Here is a 25718-nt window from a genome sequence, read left to right as displayed (position 1 = left end):
TGATATGTTAGAGATTAAGTCTGTCATTTTATTATTTGTTTTCTGTTTGTCACCTCTGATTCTCATTTTTGTCTCTTTTTTCTTACCTTTCTGTGGGCTATATGAGCAATTTTAGAGTTTCATTTTGATTTCTTTATAATTTTTTTGAGTATATTGCTTTGTATAGTATTTTTAATGGTGGCTTTAAGTATTACTATATACGTACATAACTGTTTACAGTGTCACCATTTGACCACTTCAAGTGAAGTGTAGAAACTGTATTTCCATTTAGATTCTTTTACTATCCCCATTTAAAAAAAATAATTGTTGTGTTTTCTCTGTATACATTGAATGTCACATCAGATGGTATTATAAATTCTGCTCCAACCACAAAATATAATTAAAGAAACTCATGAGGCAAAGGATAGTCTATTGCATTTGATTCTATTTTTACCTATTCCATTGTTTTTCTTTCTTTTTCGAATGTCCCAGCCTTCTTCTGTTATTTTCTTTCTGTTTGGAGAGCTTCCTTTAAGGATAGATCTGCAAGCAACAAATTCTCTTAGTTTTCTTGTGTCTGAAAACAACTTTATTTTCTCTTCATTCCTGAAGGATAGTTTCACTGGCTAGAGGATTTGCAGTTGACAATACCTTTTTTTCAACACCTGAAAAATGTCATGCCACTTTCTTCCGGCCTCCATGGTTTCAGATGAGAAATTCATTGTCATTCAAATTGATGTACCTTTTCAGATAATGTTGTTTCTCGCTGGCTGTTTTTAAGATGTTTTTCTCTATATTTAATTTATTTATATTTAATTTTTGGAAGTTTGATTACAAAATATCTTGGTGTAGATTTCTTTTAGTATTTCTTCACATACTTTTTCAGTCCCACACTTTCTCCTCTCCTTCTGGGACTCCGATTATATGAATGTTATATCTTTTGTTATTATCTCACAGAACTCTGAGGCTCTGTCATTTTTTGTGTGTGTGTGCCTATTTTCTGTTGTTTAGATCGAGCAGATTCTACTGATCCATCTTCAAGTTCATTGTTTCTATCCTCTGTCATTTTCATTCTACTGTTGAGTATCTAGCAAGGTTATTTTGTTACATTTCTCACTTATGATTTCCATTTGGTTCTCTTTGATGATTACTACTTTTTGCTAAGATTTCAAATTTTTTCTTTTTTCCAAAAGAATTTGTGTTTGTTGAAGCATTTTTGACACAGCTTTAAAATTCTTTTCACATAATTCTAGCATCTGATTTATCTAGGTATTGAAGTTAGTTGCTTTTCTCAAATTGTGATTCTTTGGAATGAGGAATGATTTTCAACTATATCCTCAACATTTTGATTATTATGTTATGATACTCTTGACCTAATTAAATCTGTTTTAGCAGGCAATGCTCTGTTTAGCCCTATAAATGTATGTTCTGGCATACATTTATAGGCATTAGTTTTAGTGATGGGTTGACTATCAGAGCCCTTTCACTGTGATTCTTGTCCTCTAGTTTTATTTTTCTAGCACTGCTGGGGCTACTGCTCAGTGTCTGTTGGTGTCATCTATTGGAGTTATTCCCAGGGCCACCTAGTGTTGCTGAGCCATCTTTGTTAGCTGGAGGGTTGGGGATGAAGGATAGAAGCTGCTGGGCCTGGGTCTTTTTATATCACGAGGGGGAGGGCAGGTAGACACAGTGCTCAGCAGATGCTACACCTGAACACAGACCAGCCAACCAACCCATACTCTGTACAACTGCTACAGGTAAATTAGACTGCCTGCCAGTGCCTCTGTCATGGAGTGGGCATTGGGGCTCCCACTAAGTTTCTTTTGGGCTTTTTCTTTACTTATCCTTTATCCAGAGAAAGCAGTCTTTCTTTGTCTTTTTTTCTAATACTTGTTGATGGTTCTGGGTTGTAGAAATCTCCAGCACTTAGTCCTGGGTATATGTAAGTTAAAAAGATAAACTTGGAATACTCACTACAATGTTATTCCTCAAGTCCCAAGGTTACAAGCTAATTTACTTTCTTCTTTCCAGCTTAAGAGTCTTTAAATCATTGTCTGTTAAATAATTTCCATGGTATTTAGTTGTATTTAGAGGGCAGTGTTGTAATCACCTTTTCTTCAGCCCATTGGTAAGGCTTCCTGTCCTAGGGTTGTGGGATGGTGGAATATACAACCATCAAGAATGGGCAAATAAGATAAAAAGTATTTTAATAGTCACATATACTCATAGCCCAAGGGAGGACACTACATGCCACACAGGGTCACATGAAGGCTGCACTCAGGAACAGAGTGAACAAACAGGGGCTGTGGGGGATAGATGAATAGTATCAAGAGGATGGGTTGCTCCCCACCCCATCCCCAGTTTCCACAGGAGAATGTGATTAGCTTATTTGAATAATTCCATGGGCTGGTAGGGCACTGAAACTCAATATAGAGTGCTTGCCTAGTCCCTTTAATAAGGAGGGTTATTTGGCTAGGGGAGCAAAATGTGGAGGGAACTTGCAGCTGCCATTCAAGGTCCTCCTGATTTTACCATATGTCAAAGAAGCACATGATATTGAACCTACTACACAGGAAGAAGCAGAGAATATATCATCTTTCTCCAGAACTGGAACTCAAGTTTTATTTTTAAGAGAACTTTGTATTCCAATCCAGGTTTTTTTTTTATATATATATATAAAACCACTCTTCTCCAGATCTTCTATTAAAGTCATGGAAATCTTCTCGAACCGTCAGCATGAGTCTTGAATATGCTATATGCAGCTTAAGATGATTTAGAAAGTGCAATTTAAATTATATTTTCCTTGACATATTTTAACTGAAAACAAATATAACCATATTAAAGATAATTTGGAAAATACAAAAAAGAAAAAAACTTCATAATTTTAACCCACAACTACACCAATTATAATTTTAGTGTAATTTCTACAGTCTTTTCTCTGTGTAAAATTTAAAACTGTAAGTATAGAATGTATATGGCCTGTTAATCTGCTTTTTAGTGTTTGATATTTTATCAGTTTTTTCTCTCTCTTTCTTTCCTGAACAATTCAGAACAAAATTTATTAGGTAGGGCTGAGCAAGGGAGGAAGCTTAGGTGTCCAAAGTAGAATTTATGCCCTGAGAGATGAGGAGGCTATCTGCACAGAAGAGCTATTCAGGGTGGGAGTGTCTGAATCCATCCTGGGTGAGGGGAGCATCTGCTCAGGGGGGGTGACCTAGCACATGTCTCAGAATTCAAGCAGGTTGAGGAAGGTATCTGAGAGTTTGGAGGGAGGCAGTGACTGGATATTTTAAACCTGTGAGGGTCATGTTTCTCACTGTTGGAAAAGAAGTTAAAAATATGAAAAGGGAGAAATTAGACTGAAATGTGTGGTGTTAAATTGGAATTGGAAGTATTGGCGAGAAATCATGATTTTCTCTATATACAGAAACCTAGAAATAATATGCATAAAAGCATGAGTACATATATACATATGTTCCTTGGCATTGTCCACTGAGAAGTTTTGGGAGAAATGACACCCCAATCTTGGTTTCTAAGTAGCATTCTCCATTTAAAAGAACCAGGATTCCTTGCAGGAAAGGCTGACTCTAGGGCTGGAGCAGGAAAATTATGGGATGAGCTTGAAATAGTTTGTTGTGCCAGGAAGCGACAAGGTATTCAAAAAATGATGACATGTCAAAAAAGCCAGCATAAAGGGGCACCCACTGGCAAAATCTAGGACAATTGGGACACCAAAATAAATAATGAAAGTAACAGTTTATAATCCACTGAATAGAAATGAGTAGGAAGTTACTGATGTAAACAGATAAATGAGTAGATAAAAAATTTGATGAGGAAAAAGATATTATGTAGTTTCAAAGTAGCTACCTACCAAGTACTTATTAATTACAAAGAGGAAAGGAGTAACTTTATGGAGGGGAAGCCTGGTAGACACCACCTTAATCTAGTGATCAGAGTGAACATCATCAGTAATGAAATAAATAGAAATCATATGCCACCTGATAGGATATCATGAGAAGAACAGGAATACACTTCTGGGATATTCTTGCCAAAGATGCATAACTAGAATCTTTTTTTTAAATTGAGGTGCCATTTAGTACATGCATAATATATGCAACCACCTCTATCTAGTTCCAAAATACTTTCATTACTGCAAAATAAAACCCCATACCTATGAAGCAGTTACTCCCCATTACCCCCTTCCCTGCAGCCCTCCGCAATCACTAATATGCTTTCTGTCTCTATGGATTTATGGATTTATCTATTCTGGATGTTTCATATAATAAGTAGAATCATACAATACGTGACCTTTGTGTCTGGCTTCTTTCGCTTTACATAATGCTTTTGAAGTTCATCCAGGTAGTAGCATGTATCAGTACTTCATTCTTTTTTATGGCTGAACAATATATCATTGTATGATTATACCACGTTTTATCTATTCATCCACCAATAGTAGCCTGTTGGCCATTTTGAATAATGCTGCTGTGAACATTTGTGTACAAGTATTTGTTTGGTTACCTGTTTTCAATTCCTTTGAGTATATAAGAGTGGAATTACTGGGTCATATAACCTGGTCTTATAACTGGATAATATCAGACAAGCCTGAATTGAGGGACATTCTACAAAATTACTGGTTTGTAATGATCAACAATGTTAAGGTCATGGAAGTTAGGGAAAAACTGAGGGGCTTTTCCAGGTGGAGGAACTAAAAGAGAAATGACTGCTAGATGCAACACATGATCCTGGACCGGATGCCTAGCTATTAAGGATGCTACCAAAACAACTGGTGAAACCTGAATGGGTCAGAGGAGTAGATGTTGGTAATGTATCAATGTGCTTTCTTGATGCTGGTGACTGTATGGTGGTTATATAGGAGAATGTCCTTGTTTATAGAAAACACCCACTAAAGTATTTCTGGATAATAGAACATCATGTCAATAAATTACTGTAAAATGATTCATCAAACAATAGTTTTGCATGGTACTTGCAACTTTCATGTAAATTTGAGATTGTTTCAAAATGAAACAAAATTAAAAATATTTGATCAAATTTCCCTCAAGAGTCATCTATATTTGTTTCCAATTTTCTCCTGTTCTGTCTTAAATAATCTCCATGTAGGTTCTTGCCTCTTCATTCCACTTGATAGGGCTAGTATTAAATCCCCAATGAGCTCCATATTGCTGCTCTCAGCAGTCAAGCCCCCGGCTGCATCATGTCTGCCTCATCATCAACATCTGGCAGGTTGACCCCTTTCTCCTACATAGCCTCCTGGCCCTCTTCCCACCTTGCTGGCTGCTCCTTCTCAAACTCCTCTGTTGGTCTCTTCTCTTTTCCCCTGACTTCTAGACATTGGGTACCCAGGGCTTGGTCCTGGGGCCTCTTACTTTCTTTCTACGCTCACTACCTTGGAGACCTCATGCAGTCTTGGCTTTAAATGCCATCTATCTACTGACGACCCTCCAATTCCCACCTGCAGCCTAGACTCCTTTCTGAGTTCCACACTGTGTACCTCACTGCTCAGAATTTTCATTCATATGTCTAACAAGCATCTCAACTCAACATGTCCAAGCCTGAGACTTCTTTATCTTGCTCTCCCCTCAACAGTCTTATTCATCCAGTAAGAGGCAACTCTATCCTACCTTTGCTCAGTCCAAAAACCTTGAAATCACTTTAGACACTTTACTAGCTCTCATATCCTACATCTGAGGAGGCATCACATTGGCTCTTCCTGCAGAGGATATCCAGAATCTAACCACCTCTGACCTCTTCCACTGCTTCTACCCTTCCCCAAGACACCTTCATCTCTCCTCTGCACTATTAGAGTAGCATCTCACTGGTCTCGCTGCCTCTCCCCTTTATCCCTTGAGTCCATGTCAGTCCTCTGCTTGACACTCTGCAGTGACTGTTCATCTCACTTTCATAAAAGCCCAAGTCCTGATAATAGCCAGTAGGATATTTTAGGTTGGGATGCTCCAGGAGCTGATGTTAAGACAAGGGCTTAAGTATAAATCATTCATGTGGGAGGTGATTTCTGGGAGCAAGGGGAAACAGGTAAGTGAGGCAGGGAAAGGAAGGATGCCAATACAGGGTGTGTTAAGTGAGTTATTGGTGTGAGCAACCAACTGGAGCTCAACCTCCCTGGGGACCTCTGGGAGAGTGCCTAGAGCACACCTCACAATTGTCAAATGAAAGACACCCGAGTATTTATTCACCAGTTCTACATTGGTTGAGGCTACTCCCAGGGGCATTAACTCCTTAGCCTTCCCCACAGCTGAGGATCTGATATACTCCTGTGGCCAGCAAAGGCCCTCAGACAGAGAGCTGCAGGGGCAGCAGGAAGCTATAGGGTCTGTGTGCATCCAATGGGAGAGTGCTGAGTAGATATAGGCAGAGCACTGGCAGCACCTTCTTCAGAGGCCCTACATGACCTGACTTCCATCCTATCCCAGGTAGCCCCGTGACCTCACCTCCCACCACTCCCTACTCACCCCAGCTGTTTCTCAAACACATTATGCATGCATCTACCAAAGAGCCTTTGCACTTGCAGCCACCGTGCCCCAAATGCTTTTCTACTAGGTATTTGCCTGTCTCCCATCCTACTTTCTTTGGAGTTTTACCTAAATGACACCATCTCAGCTAGGCCTTCCTCCAGATGACAACTTCCAGTTAGGACAATCTGAGGAGAGGCTATTAAAGTACTACTTATGAAAGTGTGAACATGGTATAAGGAGACCAGAAGGGGCAATGAATCCCCTCAGGGACTAATAAAGGCAGCCATCATTCCCATCCCTAGGCCTGAAGCAACAAGGAAAGGAAGATATTCCTGGAGCTGGGTGTAGGAAAAGCCTCCTGATAGGGGCTGAGGCGTTTGAAGGAGGAACGAGGAAAGCTGACCTCACTTGCATTCCGCCCTCCAGACTCCTGAAGGTGCTTCCCATCAGCCATGCCCAGCAGGAAGCCAGAGGGTAAAAGAGCCCCTTCATGCTGTTCACAGATGTCAGCTACCAGATACAGGGTGGAAAGAGGGGCAAATGGTAGATGTCCAACACACTGACCAAAATAGCAATACATGCACTGCATATTCCCCCTTCCCTGCTTTATTTTTTTCCTTAGCATTTAGCTCCAGTTAACCTATGATATACTTTGCTAATTTATTTTGTTTATTGTCCATCTCCCTCCACTGGAGTATAAACTCCACAGGTCAGGAATTTTTGTCTTCATTCATTACTGTATCCTCAGCAGCACCTAAACTAGCGCTGGCATATAGCATGTGTTCAGTAAGTCTTTTTTTGAGTAAATAAAGTTGCTGCCCAGCTGTGGAAGGCAGAATAATGCCCCCAATATGTCCACATTATAAATTTAGAAATCTGTGAATATGTTAGGTTACATGGCAAAGGGGGATTAAGGTTGCAAATGCAATTAAGGTTAATCAAGTGATTTTAAAATAGGGAGATTATCCTGGATTATCCCGGTGGGCCCAATGTTATCATGAGTCCAGAAAAGTCAGAGTCAGAGATTTAAAGATGCTATACTGCTAGCTTCGAAAATGGAAGAAGGGGCCATAAGCCAAAGAACATGGGCGGCCTCTAAAAGTTGCAAAAGCCAAGGAAACAATCTCCCCTAGATCCTCCAGAAAGGAATAAAATTCTGCTGACGCCTTGATTTGAGCTTGGTGAGACCCATTTCAGCTTCTGACTTCTAAAACTGTATGGTCATAAACTTGTATTTTTAAGCCATTAAATTTGTGATATGTCACAGCAGCAATAGGAAACTAATATAATAGTCTTCGTTTTAATGGCAGAAGTACGGGGTCTGGAGCCAGTAGGGGCTGCTCTTATAGCTCTTGTGGGTGAGGGACCTTACACCTTTCCTTTTCTGTGTAAATGAGACTTCATTGCTCCTTCATCATGGGTGTGGTTTAAGAATTTGGTGAGCTGATGTATGTAGACATGGCTGAGATTCTAACCTCCAGTAACCCCTCTATTGTCTAGCGGGCCCTGCAAGTGCATGGCAGACTATAGACAATACATATTTGTGGATGGATAAATACATTTCAGCAAATGATGTTCCACGGTAGACTTTATCTTTTCTCTGTTTTTAGGACACTGGTGTTTCCTTGCATTTTTCTTTTTCTACTGTCATCAATACAATTTCAAAATCTTTGTGCATACAACGTTTTTGGAAATTAAGTCTACTTCAAAGCAAGAGCCCCAGTTGGCTACAAGGCGGATGTTCTCCACCCACAAGACCTGCTGTGGACAGCTGCCTTTAGCACAGGATGGTTCACCTTACCTGGGAGCTGGGCAGGTTCCAGGACAGTGAGCCTCCCATGTGGCCAGCTGGGGCTGGAAGGTGGGGAGGAGAGAGAAGGCGGATGAGAGGCTGTATTTAAAGGCACTTTTATAAATTATTTTCCCAGGCTGGACTTCAGCTGGGCTCCTCCAGGGCTTGGGAATTGGGTGAGGCTGAGGGGAGGGAGCACGGAGACAGTGAGTGATGATGCTGCAGTCATCTGAGCCAAGCAAGGAAGCTTCTCCCTGAGGCAAGAGAAGTGTCAAGGGCCAATTCAGCAGCTCTGGGTGGTGCCAGCCAGGGTGAGCACATCCAAACCACTCTCCCTCCTGGTGTACATCCAGGATTGGTGCTCCTGAGGCTGCACACCCACTACCTGTGCAGGGAAGTGGGGGCTTTCCCCAGAGTGTGGGGAGGGGGAAGAGCCTGAGCCCTGGGAGGGCAGGGGACAGAGGAAGCAAGAAAGCGAGCTGCAGCTGACCATTTTCCAGGTGGTATCTATTTGCCCACCTCTGTCCTGCTCACAGCTGGTGCCCCGCAAAGGACCTGAGTTTGCAACTCTAAGGGGAGAAAAGGGTTGTGAAGTGAAGCCAGCAAGAGAACAAAGGAGGCTTTGCCGGAGAGGGAGGCACCTTCCACTAAGGCCTCAGGGCCTGGGGAAGTGACTCACTGGGCCCCTGGGATGGACCCGCCCATGGGGGCTCTTGTGGAACCGAGATGCAGCCCAGCTGCCCAAGCACAAGCCCCATGAGGTGGGGAAGAAGCTGTCGGTCTCCTGCCTTAGTTGGGTGGAACCTCCCCCAAGGACTCCCACATGCCTCCCTCGGGAGTTGGGTGTGTCCAGTCTGGGGGCCTCGGGGGCGGCCCTGTGCTCACCGGGCACTTCCAGGAAGGGCTGTTGCCACTGTTGCTGTTTCAACTGCTGCTGCTGCTGCCCAGGGGGACTGCCGGCTCCCCAGGGGGACTGCCCCTCTGTCGGAGTGAGGCCATCAGTGCCACCCAAAGGCGTCTGGATCTATCCCAAGGCTATCTGGACGACTGTGATGAGAACTTGGAAGAGCTCTCGCAGCACGCCCAGCTTCTCGGGCAGGGCAGTTGCACAACCTCCCCCAATTATGCTCCGAATACTGTGTGGCAACCGGGCGAGAATTCCAGGACCTTGTACGTACTCGTACAAATCTGCCTGCCTGCTGTTTGGCTGCAGGGCGAGGCGTGTGTCTTTGAGCCCGGGGGAAATAAGGGGGGGGTGTTCGCGTCCAAGAGGGCGTGGCCCGCATCCGGAGTGGGAGCTGCCGCCCCACCCTGCCGATGCAGACTGTGCGCCCCAAACCGCAGCTTCCTCGGGAGCCTTGGACCGGGTTCAGGACACAGAGGAGGAAGCTCTGGTGACATTCTACACACGGGCTTCAAGCAGCAGCCTTGGCCCGGGAGCAGCTCTAGCCAGTGGCAGGCGATGCACCAGAGGCGTAGGGGTCTTGTGTGATCCTGGGAGCGGGGCAGGCATCCTCTAGGCGCTTGGCTGGGTCTTCCTGGCCCCGCCCTGGCCCCGCCCTGGCCCCGCCCCTGCTCTTTAAGACTTCCTACGGGTTTGCGATGTCTGTGTGAAGAGGTCCTCCACCTGTTATCATTCCGGAGCCATGGCTCTGGGTCAAGGAAGAGCATTGTCCAGCACGGACACCAGGCTGGGTGATGTCTGTCAGGACTGGCTGTTCTGTGTAATGGAAATAAAGACAAAAATCCAAATGCAGCTGACCTCCAGCCCTCACATCTGTGTTTCCCTCGGGCCTATGCCGGCCTCTTTCCTTGGGTTTCTCAGTAGAATTTCAGAGAAACCTGGTTCGTTGTGGAGATGCCAACAGTGAGGCCTGGGAGGCTGTTGGCCCTACCTATGTGCCAGTCGAGGAAGTGGGGGTAATTCATGTTTGATGTCATGACAAACTTGAAAACTATGATATGGAAAATTACCTTACATAACTTTACAGAGCTTCAAGTAGATGATTCTTGTGGATAAACATGTCTTAGCCACATGGGTTGTCTTGTTCTCCATGCACCTGCAGAGGCTGGCACACGCTGCTATCAATCCACAGCACTCATCGGGTGGTTGGGAAAATAAGGATCTCTGCAGTAAGCAGAGACCCTTTTCATAATGGATGTCCAAAGCCTCCACAGCCACATCAAGTCAAAGTTATATGACCCTAAAATCGCACACATTCTGTCCAAGACGTCTTCCACTGACAGTAAGAGGGTGGAACTAGAAACAGCCTTTCCCTGTGGCTAAATAGCAACCAATGACAGCAATGCATGGATGCACATCCCCAGGAGGGAGCCCATCACTCTACCTGCAGCTCTCAGGTTTAGAGAGCTCACCGTGGGTCAGGCAGGTGTCTTGTATGTCCAGCTCTGGGGCTTGGGGGAAGAGAGCCCCAGAGATCTTCAGGGGTGAGGGGTGGGAGCTGTCCAGAGGCTGGGCTCCCCCTCCCACTAAAAGCTCAGAGAAATGCCCCTGGACTTACCGAGAATGTGAGGGCAGGGACTGAGGCGAGGGCTATGAGGTCCACAGGAAGTCCCTGGTCAGCCCTCCTTTCTGCCCTCAACACTCACTGGGGTTGTGTTCCATCTAGGTCACTTAAGAAAATTCTGATGCTTCGGAGAGAAAAGTACTACTAGTCTTGCTCCTGGCAGGAACGCTGTCCTTAGCCACAATTATATTTTATTTCCTCTTGGTCCAGAAAGGGCTACCTTACGTGCCCCAATCACCATCAAACTGTGACATCACAATTCCAACACTCCAGATCAGCCCAGGTGTCAAGCTCAAGGCTAGCAGGTGCCCTATCTGGACAACTGTTGTCCCTCCAGCTCTGTCTAGAGGTCCCCACTGGGTTGAACCAAGCAGTCCACCTCGAACTGGCAGCCCCCGTTTTTGCATGTTCCACCTTGTCACCCACTTAGGAGAAATGCTAACTTTCTGTGTTCTAGAGTGTCCTCCAGAGCCACTGCAGCTGTTTTCCTGTCTACAGAGTCAGAAGGGAGGACAGGGCCCATTGGGATGAGACCATCTCAGCAGGTCTGCCTCCTGGTTAGGGAGGAGGGTAGTCCCCCAACCCTGTGCTCATTAGACTCTGCTGGGCTCAGCCAATACAGTCTTCTCTTGATCAAAGGCTCAGTGGAAATTGCATCCCCACTTCTCACATTTGTGCTTTGCCCATTTCGAATGTACTAGTGGCTTGGTTCATACACACACACATGTAAAATCAATACAGTGGAAAAGGCCCAGTGCACCCTAAACACATGAATCTGGGGTTGAGTTCAGAAGAGGCGAGGAAGTCCGGAAGCCATGCCTGCACCACCCTTGATCCCAGGTCTGCCAGCAGGGTGCATGCGAGGCACCTGGGGGCCATGCAGGTGTTTAGGGCCCAGCTGTCCATAGCAGCTCCTCAGAATGGGAAAGTTAAGTACTGGGGACTTGGGCTACTCAATGTCCTATTCAGTGGTCAAGTCCCAAGTATGACGAATGGTGGCTCAACCATCATCCAAGCCAGAGTACCTTCTTGTGGCTGCCTCAGTGGATTAGAAACAAAGCACTAAATCTGTGTGTGTAATTTATAAAATATCCTTTATTTACCTAAGGAACACAGTCAAGTGGTAGCTTTAAAAAAAAAAAAAACAAACACTTTTTAAAAGATATTCTTAGTGTTGTGACCTGGCTTTGGAGCCCCATGTGAGTAGGACAGTGGCAGAAGCCGCCTGCTGTGGCTTTGCCAAATTCTCCTGCTCTGGCAGAAGTTTGGTAGGAAAAAGGCAGGTGTTGCAACAGCTCTCCTTCCAGTTGCTTATAATAAAAAATAATTAGTTTTGAGGTTTACAAAGAGCAGAAGTAACATTTATACTGCTGGTATTCCATCAAAAGATTATTTGTAATATATTCATTCCAGGAAGTATGTAAATGTTTTAAAGGAATTGATAATTTGTACTTATTGTTTATGGGGACTATGTATATTAGAATTTTACCATTTCTATGAGAGCGTGGCATTTCTTTACAAATTCAGAAATTCCCCAGTTTATGTAAAATTGTACTTCCTGATTTTACGACTTAGTAAAAAAGAAATAAATTAAGAGTAACATTCAGAAAGGTACTTTTTTTTTTTTTCAAGCACAATGGTTTACTCAAACTAGTTTGCTTAAAAATGTTAGGGAATCTCCACCAATCAGTAATCCTGCTGGCTCTCGTACCAGAAAAATCCATGAACACACGTGGCACTGAGCTGTTTTCACAAGATTTCCTTTCTAATAAATACAACACTTTCTCCTCCTCTCAGATGTGAACCTCAGATGCCAAAATGCAGATGTGCCAACTGGAGGCGCGTTGCTAAGCAAAGGAGAAGGCTAGCAAATCCGTCCAGCAAATTAGATTGTACAGTGGGATGGCGTCTGCTTTGCAACCTCAGACAGGAAGCGGCTGTGCTCTCATCCTCCAGGCAGGTTGAGGCTGGTGGCCCTTACTGGGCATGTAAAAGGGTCCTTATGGGTTAGAACATAAGGGCTTTGAGGAAAAATACAAAAAGTCTCATTAAAATTGGAGGCCTACATGAATACCCTCAAGAGATTGCACTGAGGTCTTGTGCTGTGCTTGGGTGATCTGCCCTTTTCATGCCGGGGGCTGCATGTCCCCTGGCTGACCTGAGCTGTGGACTGTAACCTTCTCCTACAGCTCTGTGGGGCTCTAAAGAGGACATCAACCTCAACCAAAAGCCAGAGAGAGGGAAAACCTCAAACACTTAAAACTAGGTTCAAAAGCCCACCAACACCTTGTCTGCCTTCCCCTGGTTCACATCTGGTTAGGGGCTGTGATAAGAATTCAGAATCTGTGCTGCCCCGAGGGGAAAGGGACAACGGCAAGGAAACACCCAAATACAATAAATAATGGCCAGCTCGGGACCCTGTCCCTCCCCCAGCTAGCGCTGGGGGTTCTTCCTCTATCTGAACTGAAGGAACAGAGGGAGGACTCCCACCCCCAAGCCTCCTGCACAACATCCAATGCAGGAACCCACTGCTGCTTCTGCATGGGACAGAGCCTCAGTCTTTTGCTTTATAGCATCGTTTATGGCATAAACCAGGAACGTAATGTGTTTACACAAACACGACAATTGTACATCAGCATCTTTACAATATTAAAGGAGTCATATACAAGTCTACAGGCATTGTATGCAGGGCAGTACCAGTCAGGCACCCTACCCACAAAGCATTTGTCTGCAGGTTATCCACCTGGGGAAGAGCCAGCTTGGGCAAGCATGACATGGCCGGGGTGTCCGTCTTTGGGCCTATCTTCAGGGAGGCAGCCGGTCTATGAGGACCCCTTGGGGCCAATCCTTATTAGAATCACTTCCAACTGGCAGGCCAGTATAACAAGTTTAATTAAAATTCAGTGTGCATATTAGTATGGGAAAATCAGAGCTGAGGACGGCTTCCTGAGGCGGGGACCCAGAGGATGCTGCTGACAGATGGGCCCTTCACCATGGGGCCCATTCCTGAGGTAAGGATGCCATGTGGCCCTGTGGCTGGTCTGGATGGGGAAAGATTCCTCTGGGATCCCAGGTGTGAGGACATACAAACAGGACTGGAAGCCCCTGGGCATTAGGAGGTCAGGTGACCCACCTAGTGTGTGGCCTGTGCCCCAGGTGGCAGCAAAAGTCAGGGTTTCAGATGGTTCCACAGTCATCTGTCCCTCATACCCTCCTCCCAGCAGCCCTGCCCCCAGGGGGCCCTGCTTCGGCTCCTACAGCACTACCCTCCCTACCTCAGTCCCTAGAGCAGGGACCACAAGTATCCAAGCCCCATTCTGTGGGCACCTGGGCTGGAGTGCCCGGCAGCTCTTCCAACATTCCTGCATGCCACGCATCTGAGAACGGAGCACCAGATAAAGAAGTGTTGGTCCTTGTCCTCCTCTCTGGCTTGTGCAGTTACAGTTATTTCTGTCTTAAATACTGTAGAAAAATAAGCCATTTCTGACGCAAGGAGACCCACTGGAGTCTGCCACACGTGGAGAAGGATGAAGCGCTTCTCTGCCGTGGGCTGGGGAGGCCTGTGCTGACCCCACTGCGGCAGGTCCTGGAGCCTCAAAGGATGTGTGTCGGGCTGGGGAGCCAAGGGGGCTGGGGAACTGGCGGCAGAGTTCCCACTGAGGCACCTTTGGGTCACATCAACAGTCCTTCAGCAGGCATGCCTCTAGCACCCCACATTCTGTTGCCATGACACCTGGGGCTCCCTGGGGTAGCTTTGGATCCTCTAGCCCCACCCTTAGTCCTACCGCTAAGCAGGTATAGGCAGAACTCCCCAGCACTGTTTCCAGGTCCCTGGGCTGTCCCCAGGGCCAAGAGGCCTCAGGTGCGCACTGAGGCAGGGCCTAGTCCAGGGGTTCCTGCTTTATCCGGACAGCGGTGGGGGTGGGCTGCGGCCGCCTCTCCTCCCGGCAAAGCACATACTCGCTGAACTGGGAGGAGTCCACACCACCCCCGCAGGATGCGGCCATGCTGAAACCCCTCTGGAACAGCCTCTCCAGGACCTGCCGGGGAAGAAAGAGGGGTCAGGAGTGCCCAGCTACAAGTCTGCCTGGCGTGGCCTGGTGGGAGGTAGCGAGCGCAAGCTACCTTCCTCTTGTTAAGATTACAGAGATCCCAGTTGGGCAAACACAGGAGGGACAGAAGCAGCCTGGCCCGAGGGCCCTTGAGTGACTAAGCCTCAGTGGGCTACCCCACACTGATGCCTCAGGGGTCCATAGCCTTGATTCAGGGACACAGAGACTTTGGGTCCCTCATCTCTTCTCCAGGATGTAACCTACCCCACTCTCTCCCGAAGTGTGGTCCCAGGGCCCCTCCTCAATAATAAAGAGACCCTGCCCCCAGCCTCTGGGCAGCCACCTGCTTCCCTAAGCTGCGAGTCCCAGATGGTTTGAAGCCTGGGGGCTCATCAGCTCAAGGGAGCTGGGGTCAAGAGGAAGAGTCCTCTCTGTCCGAGTCTGCCGTTGGGGTCTGGTCACCGTCTGACACCTATGTCCTGCAACTAGCCAGTTCTCACTGACAGCCTGTGGAATGTATGCATGGGTGGGGGTTGGGGAGGATTTCCCCCACAAAGTCACTCTTTCTGCCCCAAGCTTGAAATAGGAGTCTGCTCTTGGGTCTGGAAGAGCTGGTGGAAAATAGGCCCCATTCCATCCTGGGCTTCCAGCTCTCACGCCATCTATGGAAAGCCTCTCCAGAAACACTCTGGGCAACTGTTTGGGACAGTGGCCCAGGTCAGCAGGGTGAGGAAGGGGTTGCAGACCACCTCCACTCTCAGCCTCTGACCTACGGCTCCTGTTGCCTGGGTTTAATTTGAATCCAAACTCTGACTCTGGGTGTCAAATGAAGCACGCTTTGTTGAAAGTACTCTGGACAATTTTTATAGAACATCCTTTTGGGGAAAAAAAAAAAAAAAAAAGAGCACAGATCAATTTTTTTAAGTCCATCCCCCAGGCGCCATCATTTAATTATGAGCAGGATATAAATTATGCATCGACACATTGTTGCTTTTTCTGTGAGATGGCACAGAGGGCTTTGCCATTTCAGGGACTGCGCCTCCCTCCATCTCTCCTGTGCCGGAGGGCTTTGGGGAGGCAGGGGTGAGGTGGGTGGGGCCGGCGCAGCCCTCACCTGCACCGAGTTGAGCCGGCAGTAGCCATTGAGCGGGAAGCGAATGACATGCGTGGGGTCCTGGTTCCAGCCGGCATTGACGGAGTTGCACATGACATCCCCGGTCTCGGGGAAGATCTCCTCGATGAGGGCCTTCTCACCGCTGAGCGCAATCCGCTCACCCAGGTCTGGCGTGACCCGCACCACCAGGCAGTCGCAGGCCCGGCTGCGGCGCCGCTGCTCCTGCTCCTGCTGCCAGCGCTCCAGCTCGCGCACCATGGGCTGCAGCTGGTAGTACCTTGCCTCCTCGTACAGCAGGCTGAAGTCCTGCGGACATGTGCAGACAGGGTGGGGAGCGGTGGGGGGCTGCCCTTTCCAACTCCAAGAGGGCCTCCTCTCACTAGTCCACAGGACTGTGACACCCGCCACCTCGCACAGTGTGGACTGGAACAGTTGTACCCACTGTACAGATGCGGAAAACGAGGCTCGAGCGATTGTGTGTGGAAGCACAAGGGCGCCAGACGCCCTGTGCCCTTCCACCTGGCCCCAAGAACTCAGGGAGGCGTCAGAGGCATCATCCCTCTGGAGCAGAGAGAAGCCTCTGGAAAGACCAGAAGGCTAGACCAGAGGAGCCTGAGGCTGTGTCTATGCCTGCGGATCTGCTGCCTTCTCAGAATCCCAGACAGGAGTCTCATCTGCCCCAGAGAAACACACAGCCCAGCACGGAGGCAAAACACACACACCTGCCTAGGCTGGATTTTCCGCATCTTCATCTACCAGCTCTGAGGCCTCTGATCATCAGTAACTGACCTCTGAGCCTCAGTTTCCTCTTCTGTAAAATGGATGTAGACACCCAACTCAGAGAAGGGATGAGAATTTTAAAGGACAACAAGATCTGCCAAGTGTCTGGCTGGTCCCTGCCCCAGCAGGCTGTACAGGGAGGGGTCTGGGGTGGGGAGCTCATCTCTCGCCAGGCAGGCAGCCTTCTCCCAGGCTAGATGGGCTCACACCAACTGTCTCTAAAACACATGCTCACCATACCCGCCCCAGCCCTGCATAGCCAAGGACCCGTGCCTCATGCTACTCACTGGGGCTCAGCTCAAGATCAGCTGGCTGGTTGGTTGGTAAGCCTAAGGACCCCTGGGGGCGAGGCAAGGAAGCCCAACCCCAGAGCAGGGTCCGCCTCCTGCCTGCTGGCCTCAGCCTGTGGAACTGCCCAAGGGAGGCCTCTTGCCTGTCAGGGACTCATCCTGCCCCTCCACAGGGGTTCCTCGGGGCTTGACTTGGGGCCTCTGCTCTCATTGGCTCCCTAAGTGATATCCGCACACCAAACAACCCCCACATCTTTCAATATCTGCACCCAACACCTCACCAGCAATTCCACACGGGAGTCGAGTGCCACAATCCCCCCAGCCTGTTCCATCCCTGGGGCTGAACACATCCACTCAGACAGAAGCCGAAGGCCAGGAGACACCATGAAGAGCCCCCGACTGCCACCAATCCACATCCGTGGTCCTTTGTGTCCTTTGCCTGAATATAAGGGTAACCTGCCACCTTGACCCATCTTCACTGCCACCACCCTGGTCCAAAGCCTTCAAAAAACCTCCCTTGGCCTCTTGCGCCCACCCCCATCCCCCACCATTCCCACATCCTTCTCCATACAATAGCTGGGATGATCAATTTACAGATCTGACTGTCATTCCCCGACTCACGACCTATCCACTGCATTCAGGGTGAAATGCCAACTGTTGAGCGAGCCGCCAAGGTCCTGACGTCAACCAGCAGCCTCCCTTCCTGCCTTGCCCCTCCCAATTCATACAGCTTCAAGCTGACGCCTTCTCTTAAGTTCTGGAAGGTACCGATCCTTGCCACCCAGCCTCCTCACCACCTGTCTGCACCCCCTCCTTCCTTCACCACCCAGGGAAACACCCTCTCCTTCCCCAGCCGCCACGCTCCCCACAGTCGCTCCCACAATGTTCTCTACTTCTCTGAAGCATCTGCCTCCATGGAATTCAAGTGGCTTTTGTTCTACATCTGTCTTCCCACCAGACCATAAGTGCTATGGAGACAGGACCCACATCTGCCTTGTTTCACTGTGTTTTCAGCCTGAGCTGAGTTGTGGGCATCCAGTTACTCGGCTGGATGGGGGACAAAAGAGCCCCAGGGCCACTGGTCCTTTGGCTGCTGGAAGGAAGGAAGGAAAAGAAGAAAGGAATGGAGGGAGGGAAGGAGGGAGGGAGGGAGGAAGGAAGGAAGGAAGGAAGGAAGGAAGGAAGGAAAGAAAAAAGGAAGGGAGGGAGGGAGAAGAAAAGAGAAAGAAAGAATTTATAACTTAGAAATTAAAGTTGTTGAATGTCTTCAGGAAAAAAAGGAAGAGAGAGAGAGAGAGACAAACAAACAAACAAACAAAGAAAAAGAGAGAGGGAGGAAGGGAGGGAGGGAGGAAGGGAGGGAGGGAGGGAGGAAGGAAGGAAGGACGGACAGACGGACATTTCTTGGTGTGAGCCCGGTAGTCCAGGCCTGAGCTCCCTTCCTCCAGGGTCCCTGGTACCACAGAGGGCAAGACTCTCGGAACCTGGACAGGTCTGCCCCAAGACCTGGGGGTCGCCTCTTATTTACAGGGTGTTTGGTGTGGATCTGGACTTTCCCTTGCAAACCGCCAGCAAGGAACAGGGCTAAGAGCCTCTAACTCCTGTAGCTCCAGCACACGACAGTCCCTCAACATGACCAACATGAAACCAGGGTAAGTGCCGCTGCTGCTGCTTAATTGTTGTTACACCCTGATAAATAAGCTAAAAATGTGAGAAAACAAAATTAGTTTAGAAAAACTGATTTAGCCCTTGGCTTCACTGCTTAACTTTTTATGGTTACCATGACGACCGTGGGTCCATTTATTAAGTCACAGCGTCCCCTGTGTAACGCCACTGCACAGGCAGTGCAAGGGAGCCACCGGCTGGGGACTTACCTTGAAGTCATCTGGGAGCAGCAGTTTTGACGTCCGCAGGAAGCTCAGGACATAGCGGAAAATCTCCCCATCCCGGTCGATGAAATAATGTTGCTTCAAACTGTCCAGGACGATGGGCTCAGTGCCATTGAAGAGACGACTTATTCTGGGAGAGATGGAGGGCGGGATGTCTGAAGAAAGGGCCAAGTCCACCTGCCTTGCCCCACTGCTTAGGGCCCTCCCTACCCGAGGGGTAAGGGGCCTTACACCCTGACTCCAGGACTGTGCCAGGCCTGGCAGATGTCTGCACACACCAGAGGAAACCAGGCAGGACACCAGCATGGCAAGCAGCAGATGCCACACACACTATCTACACTCATGAGCCACAGTCAGAGAGAGACACACCCACCCGCCGACACATTACAGTCCTGGAAAACTACAGCAAGACATGGAAACAGACTCCTTGCCCTCTCCCCCAAGCCTTGCCAGATAGACTCACACAGAAAACTCCCACTGACCATCAGACACCCGGCCTCAGCCACATACCCAGTGAACACATGTAAACCAGTGAAGACAGTGTTGGGTCCCACACATCCACCTTACCCAACCCACATGCATGAGCATCTGACATGACACACCTGGGCAACAGGCAGAGTCACATGGTCCACTCCCTTGCAACACACACATCACAGGCAGACCCAGACACATCCAGGGAAAGGACACAACAGCCAACACAAAGCAACCAAAGACACAGCTATGTACATGTGACAGACTCACAGATAAGCCACAAACATTTGCTCGGGGAGCCTTAGGGGAGATCTGAGACAGGCAGAAGTTTCTGCATACGTGCATGCGTGCCATGGTGCACACACACCACAGTACACACAAGTGCACACACACCAGTGTGAACACAGAAGCAGTGCGGGTGCATGCACCACAATGCACAAGGATGTGTGAGACAGGCAGAAGTTTCTGCATACGTGCATGCGTGCATGCGTGCCATGGTGCACACACGCCACAGTACACACATGTACACACACACCAGTGTGAACACAGAAGCAGTGCAGGTGCATGCACCACAATGCACAAGGATGTGCATATCTGGGAGAGGTCTGGGAGGGGAGATATGTCCCAGCACCCTGTCCTTTGAAGGACAGTGGTTCTGACGGAAATATAGGCCCTGCAGGAAGCCCTTGGGGAGCTCCCGAGGCCAGTCCCCACACCAGGGACAGGGAGTCGGGCCTCAGAGTCAGGGCTTCAGTCTGCCCGGTGTCCAGGGCAGCAGGCTCTGGTTTGGCTCACTTCCCCTGCAGACTCCAGGCCCAGCTGTGGACATTTGGGAGCCACAAAGAGGGGTGAGGACAGTCAGAAACAGGAGGGAGGTTGGCAAGGTCTTCCCAGTGACAGCATCTCTAGACATCCTTCGGGAGGCAGGGCCACACACTTGTCCACAGCTAGACCCCACCAAGGCGGCAGCTTGTCGGCACAGCTCCAACCTGAGACCCAAGACTTCCAGCCCAGCCTGCACGAGCCCCCTCACTCTCTGCCTGCACCTTCATGCACCTTCCAGGGATTTGCCCTGTCCCCCAGCAGCCCAGTCCTCTGTCTACTCCAGGTCACTGCCCCTGAGGCCCTGCCCCACCCCTGCCATTGTGCACGTGAGCTGTGCTGCTGAGGGGTTAGAGCTCAAAGCCTCTCTCAGGGCCTGTCATTCACACCGTTCTCCACTCTGGTGGCCTGGCACACTCAGGCATCGGCCATGAGGGTCTGCCCACATGTAGAGTAGCCATGAAGTCACTTGTTCTCACTCTGGGGACATGGCCCATCCCATCCCACTGGGGCTGTATAAAAGGGCAAGGATGCCTCATGGATGGGCGTAAGCAGGCCAAAGCCTATGGTGAGAGGTGTGGAGAGGCTCGAGCCTGTGGGACCAGTGCTGCAGTCACCAGATATATTCATCTCAGGGCTTCACAGACCATCGAGCCTTACCAAGCCCCCCATCTCTACCCCAGGCCTGGTGACAATGGTACTGGAGGACACAGCTCTCCTGGAAAGTCTTGTGGGCTCCATGGCCTAGTACAGCTGTCAAAACCCAAGAACTGGCCATTCAAACATCAAATTGAGGGCCGCCCAGCATCCCTGGAGACAGATGAGACTGAGCAAGGCTGCCAGGTGCCATGGGCAGTCACCAGCAGAGAGCCCAGGACCCCAACATGGCATCTGCAGAAGGAAGTAAAAATCTACATCCACAGGTGAGCCAGCAAGTCTGAAGCCTCAGCCTCCCTGTGGAACTTCCTCCACCCTTCCTGGTTAAGCTCAAACACTGTGTGCAGCAAGCAATGCTGTAGGTTTGGCTGCCTTGCAAATCCCTTTGATGTCAGGGCTGGCTGAGGCTCCAGACCATCCTGTCCGTCTACAGTACTCCTGATCCACCCACATTCCAGAGCTGGCTGGGTTCTAGGTTGCCTTATTCGTCCAAGGCTAGAAGGTTCTCAATCTGCCTTATTTCAGATTCTGGTTCTAGATCTTCCACGGTTCAGTTTATATCTTCACAGGACCAAGGCCTTTCATGCCCTTGGGAGTCTGAGGCTACCAAGGATGTGAGCAGGGTGAGGAAAGATTAGGTCAGTCACCGCAGAGGAGCCCCAGAGACACATACGGAGTCAGCTTCTGCCCCAGGGAGGTTTTGGGGTTTGGGGTACCAAATTCAGAAGTTCACCATAGGATAGTCTGGTCAGTTCCGACCCCAGCTGACAGGGCTCTTTTTTTCTTTTTAACCTTTGACTCCAATTTCCTCAATGTTTCAGTGGAAAGTTTTATTAGTTTTAAAGCTCTTGGCCATCTCAGTCTGTTGCTTCCCACGGCCAGGATGGACGCGGGAGGGAGGCTGCAACGGCAGCAGCTCAACTACATCCGGTGGGCGGGAACGCGTGAGGTGTCAGCCCCAGGGGGTCCCCTCGCGCCTCAGGCGGCCATCTCTGGGCAGTGACTGCGAGCTGTCCTTGGGCTGACCAGCAGTGGCACCTGTTCCTTGTGTAGGAGTCCCCATACCAGCCCAGAACATGAAGCCCAGGCACAGTTCTGTGGGCACGGAAACCCGAGGGCCTGGAGCACGAGGCTCTGGTGTCACAGCACTGCCCAGGGTGGGACTTTGCTGATCTACGTCCAGAAACACCCTAGGGGACTTCAGCACTTTAATTCTCCGTCTCCAGGTGACTCACAAAATGACATGGGGTAAGGGACAACTCTTGGTTTCCAAAATTGGTGACAAACAGTTTTTTTAACTTTAATGATTCACTCGAAGAAAGATGAGAGATCTGAGGGGCCCTTGCCAGTACAGCTGTCCAACCTACTTTTCAGGCCTGGTCCAACCCCCTGTTCCCTGTCTGTCCTACAGATCACACCAGTCCCTGGCCTCTTAGGCCAAAGCTTCAGGCCAGTGGAGCAGGTCTCCCGCAAGCCAGAAGCCATCCAGGCGGAAGAGCAGATTCATCTGGAGCCCCAGCCTCAGGAAGAATGCAGACTGCTACCTGCTCTGGGCACATCCTGCTGGCTGCAGGGCCACGGGGCCTCAGCTCTCCAGCGGGATGGGTGTGGTTGAGCTGCACTGTGGGTCTGGGGGGAGGACCACCCCCTGCCCTCACTGCTCCCAGGCAGCAGCCTGGAGACAAGACAAGGAGGCCACCCCTGCCGGCTAGGGCTGCGATTGCTCCAGAAAAGCAAGTGTCTGATTTCAGGAAACTCTCTTCACAGAGGCTGTGGGAAAGGGTTTTATGAATTTCACTCACAAATGTTGTCAACCGATTAAGGGGTGATCTATCTCAAACAATTCGGGAATGCCATAGAGGAAAAAATTGAAATTAAATAAGCTGAATCCATCTCCTATCCAAAACAGGGCTCTGCAAACTAGCGCACAGGCTGACACTGCTGACGTGGCCTCATGGATGCTGCCTCCCTCACCCCCACCCCGACCCACCGCCACCACAAAAGGCCCAAGTTCACAAGTGCCCCAGGCCAAGCCTCTGTTGGGCCAAGGAAATGAAGCCTAAACCGCCATCTGTCCCCCAGACTCTGAACTGGACACTGCGTCCACCTCAACGTTCCCTCCTTGAGGGAGCACCCCAGCCTCCATGACGGGCTCCAGCCAAGCCGCCCACCGGCTCTGCGAAGCAGCCGCCTCCCTGCACGAGGAATCCTCTGCACTCTGAGCAACGCACTGGCAACGAGGCAGTCTGACAAGAAAGCATCCCCGAGATGATCCCTCGGTGTCTGGGGGATTAATTAACTCCTCTTGCTATTTTAAATGTATAAAACGGGGGTGATGCCGGCAGCTTTGGCCCTCCCGCTGCTCAGCCATCAGCAGTGGCCACCTCGCTGTGCCAGGAGCAAGCCATTGCTCGCTCGGCAAGCAGCACACCACATCCCCTCCTGGAGAGGCTCACAGAGATCCAGCCCAGCTCTGGTCAACCTTACTGCTGTGCCAGCAGGAAACCAGGTCGCCTCTGGCGGGAAACGCCAAGAGGCAAGAGCAGAAGAGTTGGCAGGGCGCAAGGCCTCCTGCAGACGGGCCCACAGGGAGCTCAGCACAGAAGCCAGCGCCAGGTTGGGTGGGTCCTGGTCAGTTACATTTTATGTGCAGATGGGGATATGAGGCTCATGCTTCTCCACAGGCCTGGATAGCCCCGCACATCCGGGAATTCCAGCAGTCACTGCAACCCTCCCTCACTTCAAGGGAGCCTGCTGCTAGCCCTCAGGGTCTGGCAGTGGCCACCCCAACAGGCAAAGATGGCAAACTGCAGCTTCCCCTCCTCCCTCCCTTTATGCGCTTTCCCAAGGGGGAGAATCATAAGTAGGATTAAATACTTCTCTCCCACACAACCCTCAGAAGTACACAGCATGGCTCACAAATGATCCTCTGCAAAGGCCAGGCCAGGGTCCTACTCAAGAGGAACTTGAAGGTACGTGAGATTACCCAGTCAGCTCCTGGCCTGCATAAGTGGCTTCTGCCAGTGGGTCAGAAGCTCTACCCACATCTAGCACTCCCCATGCTGCCAGCTCATGGTCACAAGTCTCTGTGTAAAGCAGCCTTCCAAATACAGACTTGGACTCCCAAACCCTAGTTCTCTGAATCTCTGTGCGTGAGCGGGCCCTGGAGAGCCCTGCCTGTTGGCTGGCAGAGGAGAAAGGCTCCATCGGTGGCAGCCTGCAGATGCTGCCGGTCACCGCTGCAAGCCTGGTGTGACAAGAGGCTCAGCTCTTACCTGGAGTCGGGGTACTTGGTGAGCGTGGCCAGGCTGCTGGTGTACATGTGGCCACCCACGTCGATGTGCACAGGCGCGTTGGACTTGGTAAGCTGGGCTGGTAGTGGGATCCCCTGGGCAGCCAGGGGAGACACGGGTGACCGGGTGAGAGACAACCGTGACATGCTTCCTCCCTCCTGCAGATGGAAATAAGGCAGAATCAAGAGTTTCTCCACCACAGAGCTGTGCACTCCCTTTATTGCCACTGTGATCACAGATCTAATCAGATCACTTGAGCCGGTGCCTGATCACATATTCAGCTGACAAATTATGGCCACCACTGTAATTAAGTGTATTTGCATCATTTTCTTCAAAGTACCAGAGGGAAAAAGAAAGATGCTTATTAGCAATAAGAAATCAAGAAAAAAAATTTTCAAGGTGTCAGCCTCCAGGGGCATAAAACAAACTGCAAAATTCTAATTAAAGGTCGCGGGCTTATGTGTTAGATGTGAAATATCCCCTGACAAACGAATCACCAATTTGTGAATTGGGATTCAGGGGTTTTTGCAAGTTTGTCTCAGTAACGAGACACCTCTAAATTAGTGACTTCCTCAGCACCTAAGGCGCTGAGTTTTATACATGTAGTAAATTTCACATCAAATTAAGAGCATTTTTGTTTCAAAAAATACATAATCGTACAGCCAGTCAACAGCCATCTCTCGAATGCCGCAGCTGCCAGGATGGGCAGGCAGGTCAGCCCGGGAGCAGGCGCTCAAGAAGAGGGCAAAGAAGTGGCCACCGGCCACTGACCAGCCCGCCCTGCTGGCTCTCACCGCGGTGCCGGCGCTGCCTTGGGCGTGAAGCGAGGACCCGCTCGGCCACTCCTTGCGGTGAGGCATCTAGGCTTCCATCGCTGCCCGGAGTATCTGTGGGAAAGTACCGACAAATCAGAGAGGGCTTACTCCTCGGTAGTCACGGGCGCTGTGTATCCCATGGAGTCAAAGACGCTTATAATCGCCCTTTCAGCACATGCTCTCTAGGACCCCATGCCATACCACACAGCATTCTCCAGATTCCACCCACCTCTCTGCTGTCCCCATACCCCAAAGCGCGCCTCTGGGCCATAGCAAATTACTTACACACACACTCACTCGTGTTTTCTGGGCAGCTCCATGTCTGCTAATTCAGCTAATGACAATACTGAAACATATGCTCACCATAATTGCCCCAAAATGTTTCAGAACAAATCTGATTTTCCTGGTATTTTGGTTTAGAGCCATGTTACCAAGCGTGTCTCCTCTTGCATCGGCAGAGAACCCTGTAAACCGCTGCTCGGGAATGATCCCCTACCCTCCAAGGGCTAGGGAGCCCAGGACCTCTCAGACCTCCAGAATAGTCTTGTCTGAGCCTAATGTATATCAGCCCCCCTCGGGATCACACCCTCAAGGCATGAGAGAGCTGGCCAGAAGGAACCCGACGACCGTACAGCAAATGAACCCTATCTCCTGCTCCTCTCCGCAGACTTAGTGCCTTTCCTCTGCTCCACAGTCCACCCAAAAAAGACTGTCCCTCAGTATCTAGAAGCCACCCCAGGGCACT

The 25718-nt window shown here is 49.6% G+C and overlaps 1 protein-coding gene across 3 annotated transcripts in view; it reads right to left on the bottom strand.

Moving 5' to 3' along the window:
• Nucleotides 1–13665: 13665 nt before the first annotated feature.
• KCTD15 (potassium channel tetramerization domain containing 15) overlaps nucleotides 13666–25718 on the bottom strand; it is a 14586-nt gene continuing 2533 nt past the window's right edge. For 2 of the 3 annotated variants that reach the window (XM_015600209.2, XM_006926789.3), the window contains exons 3-6: nucleotides 24953–25045; nucleotides 24141–24316; nucleotides 18901–19045; nucleotides 15665–16262 (exon numbers count right to left, since the gene is read on the bottom strand). In XM_015600209.2, coding sequence (XP_015455695.1) covers nucleotides 15786–16262; nucleotides 18901–19045; nucleotides 24141–24316; nucleotides 24953–25018 — 864 coding nt within the window. In that variant the 5' untranslated portion in view covers nucleotides 25019–25045 and the 3' untranslated portion in view covers nucleotides 15665–15785. Of the gene's footprint in view, nucleotides 14831–15664; nucleotides 16263–18900; nucleotides 19046–24140; nucleotides 24317–24952; nucleotides 25046–25718 lie in introns of those variants that run through there. The other variant, XM_015600210.2, reaches the window with a different exon arrangement.

The sequence above is a fragment of the Pteropus alecto genome, unplaced genomic scaffold, assembly GCF_000325575.1.
Source record: "Pteropus alecto unplaced genomic scaffold, ASM32557v1 scaffold7, whole genome shotgun sequence".
In the NCBI taxonomy this organism is placed as follows: Eukaryota; Metazoa; Chordata; class Mammalia; order Chiroptera; family Pteropodidae; genus Pteropus; species Pteropus alecto.
Note: the sequence above shows the minus strand (reverse complement) of the source record. Positions and strands in the feature narration are given on the sequence as shown.